This window comes from Montipora capricornis, chromosome 14, assembly GCF_036669925.1.
Source record: "Montipora capricornis isolate CH-2021 chromosome 14, ASM3666992v2, whole genome shotgun sequence".
Taxonomy (NCBI): Eukaryota; Metazoa; Cnidaria; class Anthozoa; order Scleractinia; family Acroporidae; genus Montipora; species Montipora capricornis.
In genome coordinates, this window is record NC_090896.1 from 37,982,086 (window position 1) to 37,997,160 (window position 15,075).

General features: G+C 38.3%; 1 protein-coding gene, 1 non-coding gene and 1 pseudogene across 3 annotated transcripts in view; all 3 read right to left on the reverse strand.

The window, feature by feature from the left end:
- Positions 1 to 15,075, reverse strand: part of LOC138032734 (uncharacterized transmembrane protein DDB_G0289901-like) — a 549,011-nt pseudogene that overhangs the window by 322,300 nt on the left and 211,636 nt on the right.
- LOC138032735 (fibrillin-1-like) overlaps positions 1 to 15,075 on the reverse strand; it is a 38,812-nt gene that overhangs the window by 10,896 nt on the left and 12,841 nt on the right. The window contains exons 1-2 of one of the 2 annotated variants that reach the window (XM_068880442.1): positions 3,203 to 3,355; positions 51 to 346 (exon numbers count right to left, since the gene is read on the reverse strand). The exons of the other annotated variant lie outside the window; for it this stretch is intronic. Of the exons in view, the coding sequence (XP_068736543.1) occupies positions 51 to 346; positions 3,203 to 3,284 (378 nt within the window). The 5' untranslated portion in view covers positions 3,285 to 3,355. Of the gene's footprint in view, positions 1 to 50; positions 347 to 3,202; positions 3,356 to 15,075 lie in introns of those variants that run through there. 2 annotated transcript variants of the gene reach the window in all.
- Positions 7,250 to 7,322, reverse strand: Trnat-ugu (transfer RNA threonine (anticodon UGU)). Its single transcript has one exon. It is a non-coding gene; the product is annotated as a tRNA-Thr (tRNA).

Consider the following 15,075-nt stretch of genomic DNA (forward strand, 5'->3'; position numbering starts at 1 on the left):
AACGCAAAACACACACTGTACGCTATAAAAGTCCAATACATTCGACATACCGCGATGCTAAAGTGGTGAAAGGCCTCGTTGGAAATGAATTTGTCCGAATTGTTGTACTTGTCCGAGGGGAGCAGTTCACAAAGTAGTTTACCGTTGATGTCCGGGTAAGCAGCCAGGTTGTATGAAAAGCATGTCGGAGTTTCCAAGCAGGCAAACGAGCACTGGGGCATCCAGTCAACGTGACTATACCCAAGAATGGTGATATTCAAGTAGGAGAATTTGTCTTCTTTAAAGTTTACGAAACTGAAACCAACGTTAGGTTCTCCGCGACTGATAACTTTGTCGGCATTTTTCTCTGAAAAAGATGAATAGCGGCTGAACAAAAACATAACAGTATTATACAAATAGAAAGGTATCGAACGCCGCGACGATCACGATGACCTTGACAACAGTTAAGGTCTCGTCATAGGTTTGTAATTTTGAAACCAAACATATATTCCTCTGGTTTCAGGAAGTTGTTTTTTCTATGTTAGGTTCTCAAAGCAAAAACAAGTAGTCTTAAAGGTTTAAGCAACAAGGAATTTTAAGTTTTCTGAAATGTTCTTAAGCAGTCACATTTGAGACAAATGTCAAATTCAGCTAAAGATGTAATCGTTTTTTCACCTTTTCCACGTGTCTTGATTTTATACAATTCTTTGTTTAAATTCCGGCTCAAAAACATTGTTTTCAACTTTGATGGAAGGTAACAAATGCAAAAACCGAGATATCAAATATTGCCGACACCCTTTAGCTAAACATATCTAAAATGATAACGTTCAAACAAAAGAATACTATTTTGGATTCAAAACTACATTCAAGAAGCACTGAAGTGATGTTGATTTCATTCTCATAGCATATCAAAACTCTTTTCCCTAGTCGTCGCTGAAATAGACCTTTTCGGCTTGTACATTTTGTTTTCCCAATACAGATCATGTGATGATACTCAGGAGGCTTGGTCCTTTGTTTCGTTCATTAAAAAGAGTGCATGCAGGCATATTCATGCTTCGAACCCTCATTTTAATGAACAAAACAAAAGACCAAACCTCCTGAGTATTATTACATGATCTGTATTGGGAAAACAAAATGTACAAGCCGAAAAGGTCTATTGGAGCACTCACGTCCCATTATTGTAGGATTCGTAGAAAGCCGCCATTTTCATCGATTTGGCTTGGTTACTGGGGAGATATGGCCCAAGTTTCCGTGAAAATTGTGTCTTTCTAGGTTTTTTAACGCCTACATGAGATGTATTTCACTTCAGGCCATTTGAAGCCCTGCAAAGGCAAAATATTGTTTCGGTCGCGGAGCGGCTTTATTTACGTTTTTCAGCCAAAAAATAACACTAAATACATCGGAAAGGATAAAGAAAAGGATTTTGGTTCATTGGATGAAATTTCAAGCCTTGAAATCACTGAAAAGGTAAAATAATTTTCTTAGCGTTCTTTCAGCTTCGCTTCGGCAAGTGGTGTTGTTATCGAACATAATTTTGTGCCTCAAAATGTTCGCTTGTTTTCGCTCCATATTTACCTTGATTACAAGTCGATCGTCCAGCGAATTATTTTATCCTTTGTCATGAATACTTGACTATAAAAAATTGCGATAAAACATTTCTTAAAATCATTTTAAGATAAAAAAAAATTGCAAAAAAATTGCTAAAAAGCGAGGACGTTTCGACGTTAGCTAAAGTTCATTATCAAGTCAAAATATGTTAGTGAGTTTCTGTCTATAAATACTATAAAAAAACAATAGCTGATTAAAAGCTGTAACGTGGGTAAATAATAATTCATAAATTCAACAAAAAGTTTCGCACGTATGGAGTAGACATTTCTTAGAAGCTCACGGCAACAACAACCTTTTGAAAGAAGACCAATTCACAGTTTTAAGAAAGTGCCAGGGCAAATTTGATTGTCTAGTATTTGAAATGCTCTTCATCAAGAATCTTAAGCCCAATTTTAATATCCAGACGGACTCCATACGTGCGAAACGTTTTGTTTAATTTTTTAATTATTATTTACCCACGTTACAGCTTTGAATCAGCTATTGTTTTTTTTAGTATTTATAGACCGAAAGTCACTAACATATTTTGACTTGATAATGACGTTTAGCTAACGTCGAAACGTCGTCGCTCTTTAGCAATTTTTTTTATCTTAAAATGATTTAAAAAAATGTTTTATCGCAATTTTTTATAGTCAAATGCTTTTGAAAATCACTTCTTGTTCGTGATGAATATTCCCTCGAAAAATTGGTAACTTGGGGGTTGTTTGGCCAATAGACGATAATAGACCTTTTTTCCGATATGGCGGCCATTTTGATTTCTATTGTTTCGAATGGCTGTTATGGGATGCCCAGGGGGGCAAATACACATTAATTTGCCCCCTGAACATCCCATAATGTCTTTCGAAACAAAAGAAATCAAAATGGCCGCCGTATCTGCAAAAAGGTTTATTATTCGTGACGTGATCTGTCTCGTTGCCGTAGTAACGGGTCGCAAATTTGACACATATCTAATTATCATATTACACATTATCGCTAATGCACTGACTTGACAAAACGGCCATGTTGATGCCAAAAAAATTAGAAAAAAATTTGGATCAAGATTTGCATAATTTTAGAGTCACATGCCCGCAGTGACGTCAGGTGCAATCAAAGAATTACTAAAAAAATTCCGAAAATATTCGTGCCTGATCAGTTTTCCGTCAAATTTATGTCCAAGAAAGCAGATAAAATGACGACAATTTTTATTTTGTATCCAAAAATTCGTAATCAACGTTAAAATGACCAAATTCGTCTGAATATCTGTTTTTGTGTTATGTTTTTTTTCTTTATATTTTCTTTTCATCTTAATTTTTTTTAGTTCTCTGTAAATAAATTATGTGTTTTTGAAAAGCTTAGTTTCGTAGCTTTAAAATGATGTATTGCTTCTCAACTAAGTTTACAGTAAATACTTTTTGAGAAAAAATAAATGACTGAATATATAAACATTTTTTTTGCGATGGTCGATTTCGCGCGGCTTTCTTTTGAAAGGGAACTAGGAAAAAGAGCCTTAAATACTGACGATACTGAAGAATGTTTTAAGAAAACTGACACTTCCAATCTATAGCTATGATGGGCCCTCAGTTAAATTTGTTGAGTTCAGGTTGAGATACAATTGACTGAACAAAACAACGTATCATACCTTTAGCAACTGCATATAAGGGGACGATTATTAGTTTTAGCAGAGAAGCTTTCAGAAATGTCATAATTCCAAAGGGTTTCATCCTTCCTTACTGTTCGACCGTCAGTTTAGTTCAAACCAGTGAGGTTTACCAATGTTCATCCAGACGTGAAACGACTTAACAATAAATGGTTCGGCGTTTTTAAAGGCGTTTCCAGCTAATTGTGGATAAAAGCATCAATTAACCACATGAATATTTCATCAAAGCCCTGAGGACACCCCTGTTGAAATTCAAGCGACCTGCTTTACTATATTATACTTTTCTGTAAAAGATTATCACTTACCCAATATCACAGCGTTCTTTCTAATGTATCGCTTTTTTACATGGAATACCACTGATTCCTGTAAGGAAAATGTAGATCGTTGAAAAAGAGAAAACGCACGCCTGGTGCTACTTTAAATATAAAGAAAGAATAAAGAAAGACAAACTAAGTTCATGCCAACTAACACAGGAATTTCCGAATGGGAAACGATAGAAAATAAGCACACATGCTGGGACTCAATAGAGCCAAAAGCCGACGGCTTTATTATTCTGCCATATCTACTAGAATCTTGCTACAGTTGCGTAATTAAAGCCCTTGTCATGTATGACATTTTCTGCAAAAACCTTCAGCTTAAACGTTGTCAAAGTTGTCAGGCCGGCGCTTATCTCCGGTTTCCCTAGAATGAAGCGACTAGGAGTATTTCTACTCCCCCCCTGGATGGAATGCTAGTCCATCTCGGAGTTACCCCCAGCATTTTCGTCGGTACCCATTTATATACCTGGGTGGAGAGAGGCACCGTAAGATTAAAGTGTCTTGCCCAAGAACACAACACAATGTCCCCGGCCAGGACCCGAACCCGGACAATTCGATCCGGAGTCGAGCGCACTAACCATGAGACCCCCGCGACTATGTACTGGACACATCGGAAATAAGCGTCAGAACATGCAATAAGATTATTCAGCCTAACAAAAGACTTTGTGTAAGAGTTTTGTCCCAAAGCTCATCATTTTCTTTAAGCAGTGGGACGTCTTATCATATGGTTTAATATTTAATTCCTGTCTTAGTTTGCAGCCTTGAAATGGCAATCATTTGATGGAATAGTTGAATTCGGATTAATAATAAGTAATAAAGGACCCGTCTTTGTTGACGTTCGTAACACATGGTATCCGATGCTCCCTGTTCAGAAACGAAATTAGAATCCTCTAAAACAAATAAAGAACAAGACTCAGACAGACGACAAAAATATTAACAGTGTTGTTACATGAAATGAAGTAGACAAACTACAAACTTTACTCTTTCACTGTTTTTGAGGAATGTTAAGCATTTGTCAGAGAGGAAAAAATAGAGTATTTGTTTTCTTCGGAATTAGACAAGAAATTAGATATGTTTAATTTTAAAGCTAAAATATATGGCGCCAGTCTATTGCGATGGTGACGTCACAATAATGCGTGCATCTTGTTAAAAATAAGTTACCCCAACGTTACCGTCATATGAGGAACAGTTGTACAGCCATTCCCTCTAGATCTAATGGGAGAGTCTTTTCAAATTGTCATGGAAAACTGCTTTGAGACACCTTGACACTTTCTGTGATTTCTAAGGGGAAGATGTCGGCCAAAAACAAGTCATCGTTAATACACTTGTAAATTACCACTGTGATGACGAATATCATAGTCGATAAGAGTACAGATAACGCTGAACCCCATTCGATTTGTTAAATGCCTATCTCTTTCTCTGCAATGAAAAGCACTCATCCTTTGAAGTTGGTTTTCTTTCTTCTTCCACCCCTCCCCCTAATGTAATGTTGCCAACAGTGAACAGGCATTTCCTGTGTATTTCAACATTGATTCGGGGGAGGGGGGACTTCTATTTGGAAGGTTTTAGTGCAATTTTGACAGTTACGCTCAGTTTCTGACGTCTCATAGGTTTTCAGTCTCATCCTGGTGTTAGCGTCTTAACTATTTTGGCATTGATTGTAGCTAGTTTCGCAATAACCCAAGTGATAATGACTTAGGTGAAGTTGTTAAATTTGTGTGGTAACTAAAAAAATCGTTTAAGTTAGCGGATGTTTAATTACTCTGTATAAGAGGCGTTCTTTAGTTTGGTCCATCTGCAGAAAGCCTCTGCAGAATTAATGCTGAAAGTTTCTTCAAATCCGTTAATCCTCCAATGATCTAAAAATCCATTTTGCTAACTGGCGCCAAAGATTTCCTGGTTTGCTATTCATGAAATTTGGTATTATATCAAGACAACATCCATTAGCTCTAATGATCTTTATTCTGAAAACTCGTTTGAAATTATAAGGAGAATTTAAATACTGATCATTCCCGGAAGTCGAAGGGTTAGAAACGAAAAAAAAAAAAAAAAAGCAGAACCAATTATTTTTTTCTTAAGGCTGTGCTGCTGTTGTGTGACTGTTAACCGGAGGAACTTTAGCAGGTGTGCGTTGTTCCGCGTGTTTCAACATCTTCGTCGTTGATATTTTTTTCGCAAACCGGATCTTTGCTGTATAATACCTTGTTTATTTTCCAAAGCGTTTCTTAGGTAATTGTAAATGACGGCACCCATTACCAAATGTTCATGAATATTTAATTGCAGTGAGACATTCCGTTTTTCCGCAAACCGGGTCTTATTGTATAACAACATCTTTATTCAAAGGTACACATTTTCTTTTTTTTTCTTATAAGAAACTTTTTTTTTTATATAGATTAACCAAAGCTTTAAGAACGTATTAGGAACATTTTAATTTTGCTCATTTGTAATGTAAATTAACACAAATACGTAAGGGCATATTTTGTATAACATAACAATGGTTTTCTTATTGCATGATACAAGTCTCAGTTTGCAATAATGAGCAGTTCTTATTTCAATTATAGTCGTTCCAAATTAATGTCAAGGCCATCAAAGTCATCACGTGAAACAAAGTCTGATATAAATTTTAAAACATCTTAAGAACGTTTTCAGCCTCACTTCGCGAAAATAGATAAGAACGTCCAGCCTCAGCTCCAAAATTTGACGTTCTGATATAAGAGTGCAATTGTGAATGATAGCACCCATTTACCAAATATTCATAAGTATTAATCTTGGTAGCGAGACATTCCTTTCTTTTGCAAACCTGGTCTTGCTGTACAACTTTCTTATTCCATTTTGGAAAATATTATTGTCTTGCACCAAGACAGGATGATCCTCTCTTGCATGCACCTTCTAGCAGAGGCACCCGTGTTTTTTCTTTCCCTTAATGGAAACTAAATTGCAGACATGTCCAGAAAAACTCTTGTGTTTGAATTATTAACGCACCTGTAAATTGTTATTGCCAGTTGCTGCAGAACAGTTTAAGAATGGAAGAGTGTAAAATAAGGACACATTTCTAATGCTAGATGCATGTCATTATATATAGAAAACGTTATGGGAAACTCAACACTGGACAACTTCTGGGGAAAACTGTGAATGCCCTGAGCGGGATTTGAACCCACGTCCCCCTGATCACTACACTATCAATTTCTCCTCAACTTGGACTGTGAATTCATTTGCGATCTTCCTGGGGGTGATGCGTTGTTGGCTCAAGGGCGTTTTATCATTCAGGAACAGGACTACGTCGGATCATCCGAAGAAGATTCACAGAAATACCAATTATATTTAGAATGAAGAACTGGAAATCACCCGATGTAGTCACGAGCCAGTATGAAACACTGACTGATCCATTTTGAATGAAAAAACATATGCCGTGAGTGGGAATCGAACCCGCGTTCCCTGGATCACACGTCAGATGTGCTAACCACTGCACCATCACGACAACCCTGGTGGAAATACAGCAATCAGAGAGGTGATTTGTCAGCCGCGGGGCTCCCCGGCGGGCTCCCCGGCGTTTTATCATTCAGGAACAGGACTACATCGGATCATTCGAAGAAGATTCACAGGCTACCAGAAATACCAATTTATATTTAGAATGAAGAACTGGAAATCCAACGATGTAGTCACGAGCCAGTACGAAATACTGACTGATCCATTTTGAATGAAAAAACACATATGCCGTGAGTGGGAATCGAACCCGCGTTCCCTGGATTACATGTCCGGTGTGCTAACCACTGCACCATCACGACAACCCTGCTGGAAATAGAGCAATCGGAGAGGTGATTTGTTAGCCGCGAGGCTCCCCGGCGTTTTTTTCATTCCAAATGGATCACAAACATAATGAACTCGTATCGACTTGCAGGCACAAAATACAAATTATCTTGCCTAGTATTATTCATTACAATCAGAGTGCCTACGTCAAAGGAAGAACTGTATTTGATGCAATACGCACAATTGACGATGTATTGGAGTACACTGAAAGATATAAAATTGACGGTCGTATGGTCGCCGTTGAATTCCAGAAAGCCTTTGACTCGGCGAATAGGAATTTTTTGTATGAGACACTTTCCACCTTTGGCTTTGGTCCTTCCTTTATTCAGTGGGTTCGTACTTTTTACCAGAATATTTCAAGTTGTGTTGCTAATAATGGATTTGCTAGTGGTCATTTTCCGATTCAAAGAGGCGTTAGGCAGGGTGATCTACCTTTTTATTATAGTTTTAGAGGTTTTAGCCACAAGAATACGTGGGAATGCAAGTATCCGAGGTGTTAATGTGGATGGCAACGGCATCAAATTGCAAATATTTGCAGATGATTTAACAGGATTTGTGAGAAATGAGCAATCATTCAATAGATTTCTCGATACAACTGAAGAATTTGGTGAATGTTCAGGCCTGCGCATTAATTATGATAAAACGGAGATACTTTTTCTTGGGAATCAACTTCCAAAACATGTGAATGATGAAACTGAAATAAGGAAGGCTAAAGTTAAGAGGGTGGTGAAAATCCTGGGCGTGCATTTCACGTATGATGTTGCCCTTAGGCAAAAGCTTAATTTCGATGAAATCATGCACTCAATCAAAGAAAACCTCACTGCTATCGGCAGAATTCAAATTGTTAACACCTTTGTAATTCCAATAATTATGTACCGTGCTGGCTTAATAATTTTAGACAAAGAAGTGATCAAAGAAGCCAATAGCATTATATATGATTTTATATGGAGTTATACTACATAACAAAAGAATAACATTCAGTTACAAGTTTATGTATCCCTGATATTACAAACATGCATATAATGCAAGGGATGAGTCTAAACCAGATTACTGAGAAAGTTAAAGTGGAGGGATTGTGTGCATGTTGTTGTATATCAGTATCTTTGAATCTTGTACATGGGGCAAATTGTGATGTTGCATAATTATGTATTTTCGTAACGTTTTTGGCTGCTTTATGTAGAAAAAAACATTTATCATGCTCATCGAGGACGACATCCACTTCTTCCATGCACAACAACACCCAAGTTCCAGTACCAAAAGAACTGCCTGGCACATGTGCACTGGTCTCATGGACATTAAGCCATCTGTTACAGCCATCACACTACCAGCAGAATGTCAGGAGCTCCATCGTGTTGTCCATGTTTTGTCCAAATCTGGTACAATCAAACAGTGTAGCGGTGGAGTGTCAATTGAAGCTATACTGAAGCACTTTAAGAAAAACATTAACCATTTCTTTAAAATTAACATACATGGCCACATTGTCCTAGGAGTACAAAACAATTAAAATGAGTGATGCCAAGAAAAGCTGTGAAAACCTGAGGTATATAAAAAAAGTAGAAGCAACAATAACCAAATAATTTAAGGATATAAAAAATATCGAGATAAAAAAAAAAAACTTAAATGGGCGTTCTTTGGCTAAAAAACATTAAACATTGCTGCAAGCTTTCGACCACTAGAAAAATGAAGTAAAAATTTGGAGAATATATAGTGAAATAAAAAGGATAACAATAAAGTGAATTTGGGGGAAAGGTGATTAAGAATTTTTGTTAAAAAGTATGCGGTATTGTCCTGGAAGTGGGCAGGAGTTATTGTCCGCGTCAGGCGTGGTAAAAGTGTGCCAAGATTCTAGAAATCTACTGATGCGGAAATTTCGTTTGTCAATGATCGACCCATTGATGAAGTCAATGACATGGTTGAGCGTGAGACCAAGCATGATTGGCAACTCTGGAGCCTTTGGCGGATGTCGTCACATTTCTAATATGTTTTCTTTTTTCCTAGTGGCAAAGGATTTCCCTGTTTCGCCAATGTAATTCCAAGAGCAAAGGCTACAAGGGGTTTTGTAGACAACATCGGGTTGTGAAGCTAATGGGGGTCGTGACTTACGAATCGGAAATTGTTGTTTGAGCGTCTTAAATGGCCTGTTAACAACGTTGATATCCTGTTTTTTTTTTTTTTTAACAAACGTGTTAAGGGTTCGGTGACACCTTTGATGTATGGAAGGGACGCAAAGGAGTTGTATGGCTTGAGCGGTTCCACTAATTAAAAAAAAAAAACATGCCAACTAGTTCTTCGGGGCAAGGAATCATGGAAGAACGGGTTCTTCTTGTCTTGATATTGTGGATATATTTAGAAGGATAGCCGTTGGACTGTAAGGCTGAATAGACTTTGTTAAATTCTCGATTTCTTCCTTCTGTGGTGTTAGGGAGGTTCAAAGGTCTGTGTAAAAGGGTTGCCGTAGTGTTTTCCTTGTGTTTAATGTCATGGTGGGAGTTAAAATCTAGGTATCTGTCAGTGTGTCTTGGTTACCTGTAAACATCGACATGGATGGTCCCATTATGGCGAATTACTAAAGTGTCAACAATTGGAATTTGGCCATTGTTCTCGTGTTCAAAAGTGAAGGAAATGTGAGGATCCAAATTGTTGAGTAATTTGTTGGGCTGGGATTTCGTCTTTCGTGATAATTCAAAAGCTATCATCAACATAACATTTTCACACTTTTGGGACAACAGCTGAGGGAGAAATTGCCGATTCTTCGATCTCTTCCATGCATAGATTAGCAACAACAGGGCTAACGGGGCTACCCACGGCGCAGCCGTAAACTTGTCTGTAGATTGTGTCACTAAACATGAAATAATTATTGGACAGAACAAAGTTTAAAGCTAGTATCTTCAATGTCTAATTTTGTCCTGGAGTGGAGAGAACTGTCCTCTTCCAGTTTTTCTTTTTTTTTTTTTTTTAAGAGTAACATGCCTTGTTAACAGGGATGGCAGTGAACAGGAAAACCACATCAAAAGAGACTATAACTTCGTCATCATGAATACAAGTATTTGAAATCTCTTGGGCAAATTGTAGGGAATTCGAGACTGAATATCCATTGCGATTTTGGAGAGGGGATAAGATGTCTGTGACAAATTTTGAGGTGTTGTAGAGTGTAGAGTTAATACAAGTGACGATGGGTCTTACGGAGTTCCCCTCTTTGTGGTGTTTAATAGATCCACGAATGGCTGGCAGAATGGCATCAACCGAGTGAAGCCTCCAATATGTTAGAACATTTACCTTTTGTTGTTTTTTTAGAGATGATAGCTTCGCATTTAGCTCATGTTCAATACCATGGAACGGAGAGATCGTAATTGACTCATAGGTATTTCGGTCACTGAGTAGGGATTCCATCTTATGGTCGTGGTCTGATTTATCCATAACCACGAAGGAATTGCCTTTATCAGCTTTCATAATAACGCTAGATTGATCCTTCTTCAGGTTGTTAAGGGCGTTTCTTTCTTCATTTGGTGGTCGGACTCTATGGGCGGTGGTGGCGGAGGTGGTTCAAATGGCGTCTTTAGGGTCATCGGGAAGGTGGCGAATGGCAGCTTCGATTGCAGCCACAATGTTCTTCTGAGGAATCGTCGACGGAGATGGGGCAAAATTGGGACCTTTCTCAAGAAGAGACCGTTTCGCTGGAGAAAGTGGTTTACTGGAAAGGTTTACGAACCAGTTGGTTGCAAGTCGATTTCAAATTCGCAATTTTCTTGGAACGCCTAGCCTTTATGTTTTCCCGTACAGGTTGAGTTCTTTTGTGTGAGCGCTGAGAAGGTAGCATCGTCAATCAATGCTTTTAACTCGCGTTTACTTGTTTCGACGGTGTTGTTCGACGTCTTAATATGGTCGTGACAAATAGAAATCCTGGCTCGTAGACAATGTTTGCTTGCTCTGTTCATTATGTGTTGGAAAATTGGATGTTTGCCTGGCGGAGTAAACCTCAGCGATTTAGGAATCAATTAATTATTCAGAACCTTGTGTGTGAAATGGAGATGGCGGTGGTGTGTTTCTAGTTTGAACATATTTTTTCCAAGCGACGGAACCACCCAAGTCATAAAACTCCTTTGCGTCCCTTCCGTATATTAAAGGTGTCACTGAACCCCTAACCCTTTTGTGAAAAGAAAAAAAAAGAAAAAAAAAAACACGATATTAACGTTGTCAGTAAATAAGCCATAAAAAACGCTCCAATAAGAATTTCCGATTCCTAAGTCACGAGTCCCATTACCTTCACAACCCGATGTTGTCTACAAAATCCCTTGTGGCAGTTGCTCTTGGAATTATATTGGCGAAATAGGTAGATCCTTTGCCACGAGGAAAAAGAACATATTAGAAATGTGAAGACATCCGCCAAAGGCTCCAGAGTTGCCAATCATGCTTGGTCTCACAACCATGTCATTGACTTAAACAATGCGTCGGTCGTTGACAAAGGAAATTTCCGCATCAGGAAATTTCTAGAATCTTGGCACACCTTTACCACGCCTGACACGGACAATAACTCTTGCCCACTTCCAGGACAATACCGCACACTTTTTAACAAAAATTCTTAATCACCTTTTCCCCCTAATTTCACTTTATTGTTATCATGTTTATCTTACTATAGATTTTCCGAATTTTTACTTCATTCAACTTTTTGTCCGTTGAAGACCTCAGCTCTAGTGGTCGAGAGCTTGCAGCAATTTTTAATGTTTTTTAGCCAGAGAACGCCCATTCAAGTTTTTTATCATGACTCATTATGGCTGTGTTCCTTCAAATTTTTCATAAAAAATATTGTTTATTCTAATATACTATAGCTACAGTGTAAGAAATGAGGTACAAAATGCACATTTAAGTTTCCACATTTATCGAGTACTGCAATAACATGCTTAGTTAGGTTACTACAGAAACATGCAGTCTTTTATTTTCCGATTTCACAAACCAACGTTAGAACACTAAGGCATTGTCAATAGTGTATTATGCTCGTAAATGAATACTAATCCCCCTTTAATGTACAATGCCTATGCATTAGTAATTTTAGGCTCTACTTTGATGAAGCAGGAGGGGAACTACAGCGGTTAAAATACTACATAGCTGATAGATGAATTCCAGCAGAATCTCAGGAGTGTGCATGATTATGAAACCTCCCAAAATCATCTTCTGATGGAGGCCCCTGAATTGTGTGAATACCTGCGTCACTATGCCAGCATTATAACAGGAGATTTCCCAACATGGAAATACAACAAGAAAATTGTTGCCAAGGTTTGTCAATCAGTTTATATTTTTCGCTAACAGTCTTTCAATCTCTTACGATATTTATTGTCATTAAATGTTGTACATGTACGATAACAAAATCAAGTGCACAATGACATTTCACATGATAACACAGCCTATAGTTATTAAAGGGGAAGGTTATGAAACCCGACAAATTTCTTTGTTGTAGGTTTTTGTTCTCTTTTTTCGCCTTGACCGTGCAAAAAACACAAGAGTTGTTTACTCTGTACTGAGGAACTAACCAATAGAAACGTGTTGGTTACGTAATTCATGCATAGTGTATGAGCGCAAAACAAAAGATTGTGCACGGTCGTGGACTTCCTAACCTAAATCTTGGCATCTTTGTTTGCTCCTTTGATGTTTGCCGAGCTTCCAAACCATTGCCCTCTTATTAACTATGCACAGCCTGACCTACACATTTTTTCATCACGCACATAGTTGAATGAAATTAATTTACATAAATTGGAAGTGCGGGTTATAAACGAAAGAATGAAATGATCCTCACACTTGACTGGACAATTTGAGCAATTGTCTCTTTTTGCCACCTAACTTGAACTCATGACTTCTGCGATACCGCTGCAATGTTCAACCAAGTGAGCTATGAAACCATACACTTGGAAGCCAGTCAATTTGTTGGGCTCATGTGTTCCCATTGCACTGGTATCGCATAAGTCATGGTATGCGCATAAGTCATAATTCCGTTGAAGCCAACTGAATTTTCCAAATGACTCTCTCAATTGTCGGGTTGCCTGTATATTATTAATTTTGCAAATATAAAGATTAGGGGTATTTAACACCGACAAGAAGCACGGCGTGATTTCCATGTTAAAAGAAAATAGAATCTAATTCGATGCCCATTTCCTGTTACTTTCCGGTCTGATTCTGACGAGCTTGTTTACAAGGTCGGTACTAAGTTTAACATTGAGAAACATGGTGGATTATATCATTCTAAATACATGCGATGACAAGATTGGCTCTGGTTCTGTTAGCTATGCACATGATCTGAAAGACTGACTAACCCTAACTTCACAAAGGAAAGTTATTAACCTCCAGAGACAATATGTAGAGCTAAAAATACCAGGAAGTCATCTTGCAAGAATAAATTAACATAGTTTAAACAAGGTCGCTTACGATAACAAGACCTTGTCGCTGGGCAAGATGTCAGTCGTTTTTATTACGGACAGCGAGCTACAATCATTCCAAATCTGTAATTCTGCCTGACCCATATGCTGTTCAAATGATGCCAGAATTGAGTATTAGCTGGACAATTGTCGCAGTGGTGGAAGTGGTGTTGTCACAAGTGGCGCAGTGGTGATAGCATTTGCCTTCCACTAATGTGGCCCGGATCGATTCCCGGATTCGACGCCTTATTTCACGGGTTGAGTTTGTTGGTTTTCTACTCTGCTCCGAGAGATTTTTTCCCGGCTCTCCCCAATTAGTAGAGCACTCGTGCTTGGCAAAATAACCTTGAGACTTAAATAAAGTGATGCTGATGATGATGATGATGTCAAACCCAGTTTAAATGGCCTAGTTCCAACGAGCTGTTATAGCTCAGTGGTAGAGCATCCGATCTAGTAACCTAAAGTTCGTAGGTTCGACCTCCGCAAAGGAGCACTCGGATTTTTTCCGAGTATCCCCGAAAAAAAAACCTCTTCATTTCCTTCACCGGGATTAACATATAGAGCATTTTAATATGACCTATAGGTGGCTTTGTTGGTGTTCAAAAACAAAGAAGTAGTGGCTATGATGGTGTACTAAACTAATCCTCCGGGAACTGAACTCTATTTTTGCACAAATACTTTCCTTTGTTTCAGTAATCCAATATGGCTGCTGTTCACGTGAGTGAAATTTTTCCATAACATCTGAGTATGAGTTTTTCCTTTTGAAATGAATTTCGTTCCTGAATGAAGTTCGTACCGCATTCGCGTGAAGAATATTGATCGGAAACGTTTTCGCGCACGCTGTGTCCGCTTTCAATCAAGAACAAAATTAGCCCAACTTACGGTCGAAAACACCTACATCTTGAAAACGTTCTCATGCGCCAATTGTCTGACAGTGTACAGTTTGCGGCTTCATTTCGGTATGGAGGGCCATGAATTAGTAAATTGCCATTGCAAAACGTATACTTTATTTGCATTGAAACCCATAATGAACCCATTCTGGATTGCATTACTGTCTCGTACAGCCGTCCCAGAAGGGGGAAGTACGTTTATTCATGAGATCGGAAGAGCCCCAAAACTTTATTTGAGACGAGGACATCTCTTTTATTGATACCACCGATGGGTTGGCTCAGTTGGTGAAGCATCGGACTACTGTGCAGGAGGTCATTGGATTAAAACTCCGACCGGATCAACACTCAGGGTATTGCAATGACTGAGGAGAAAGTGCTGTCTTTGTAATGACATATTCAAATGTCAGACTTCCTAGTTTTCGTGGATATGACATCTT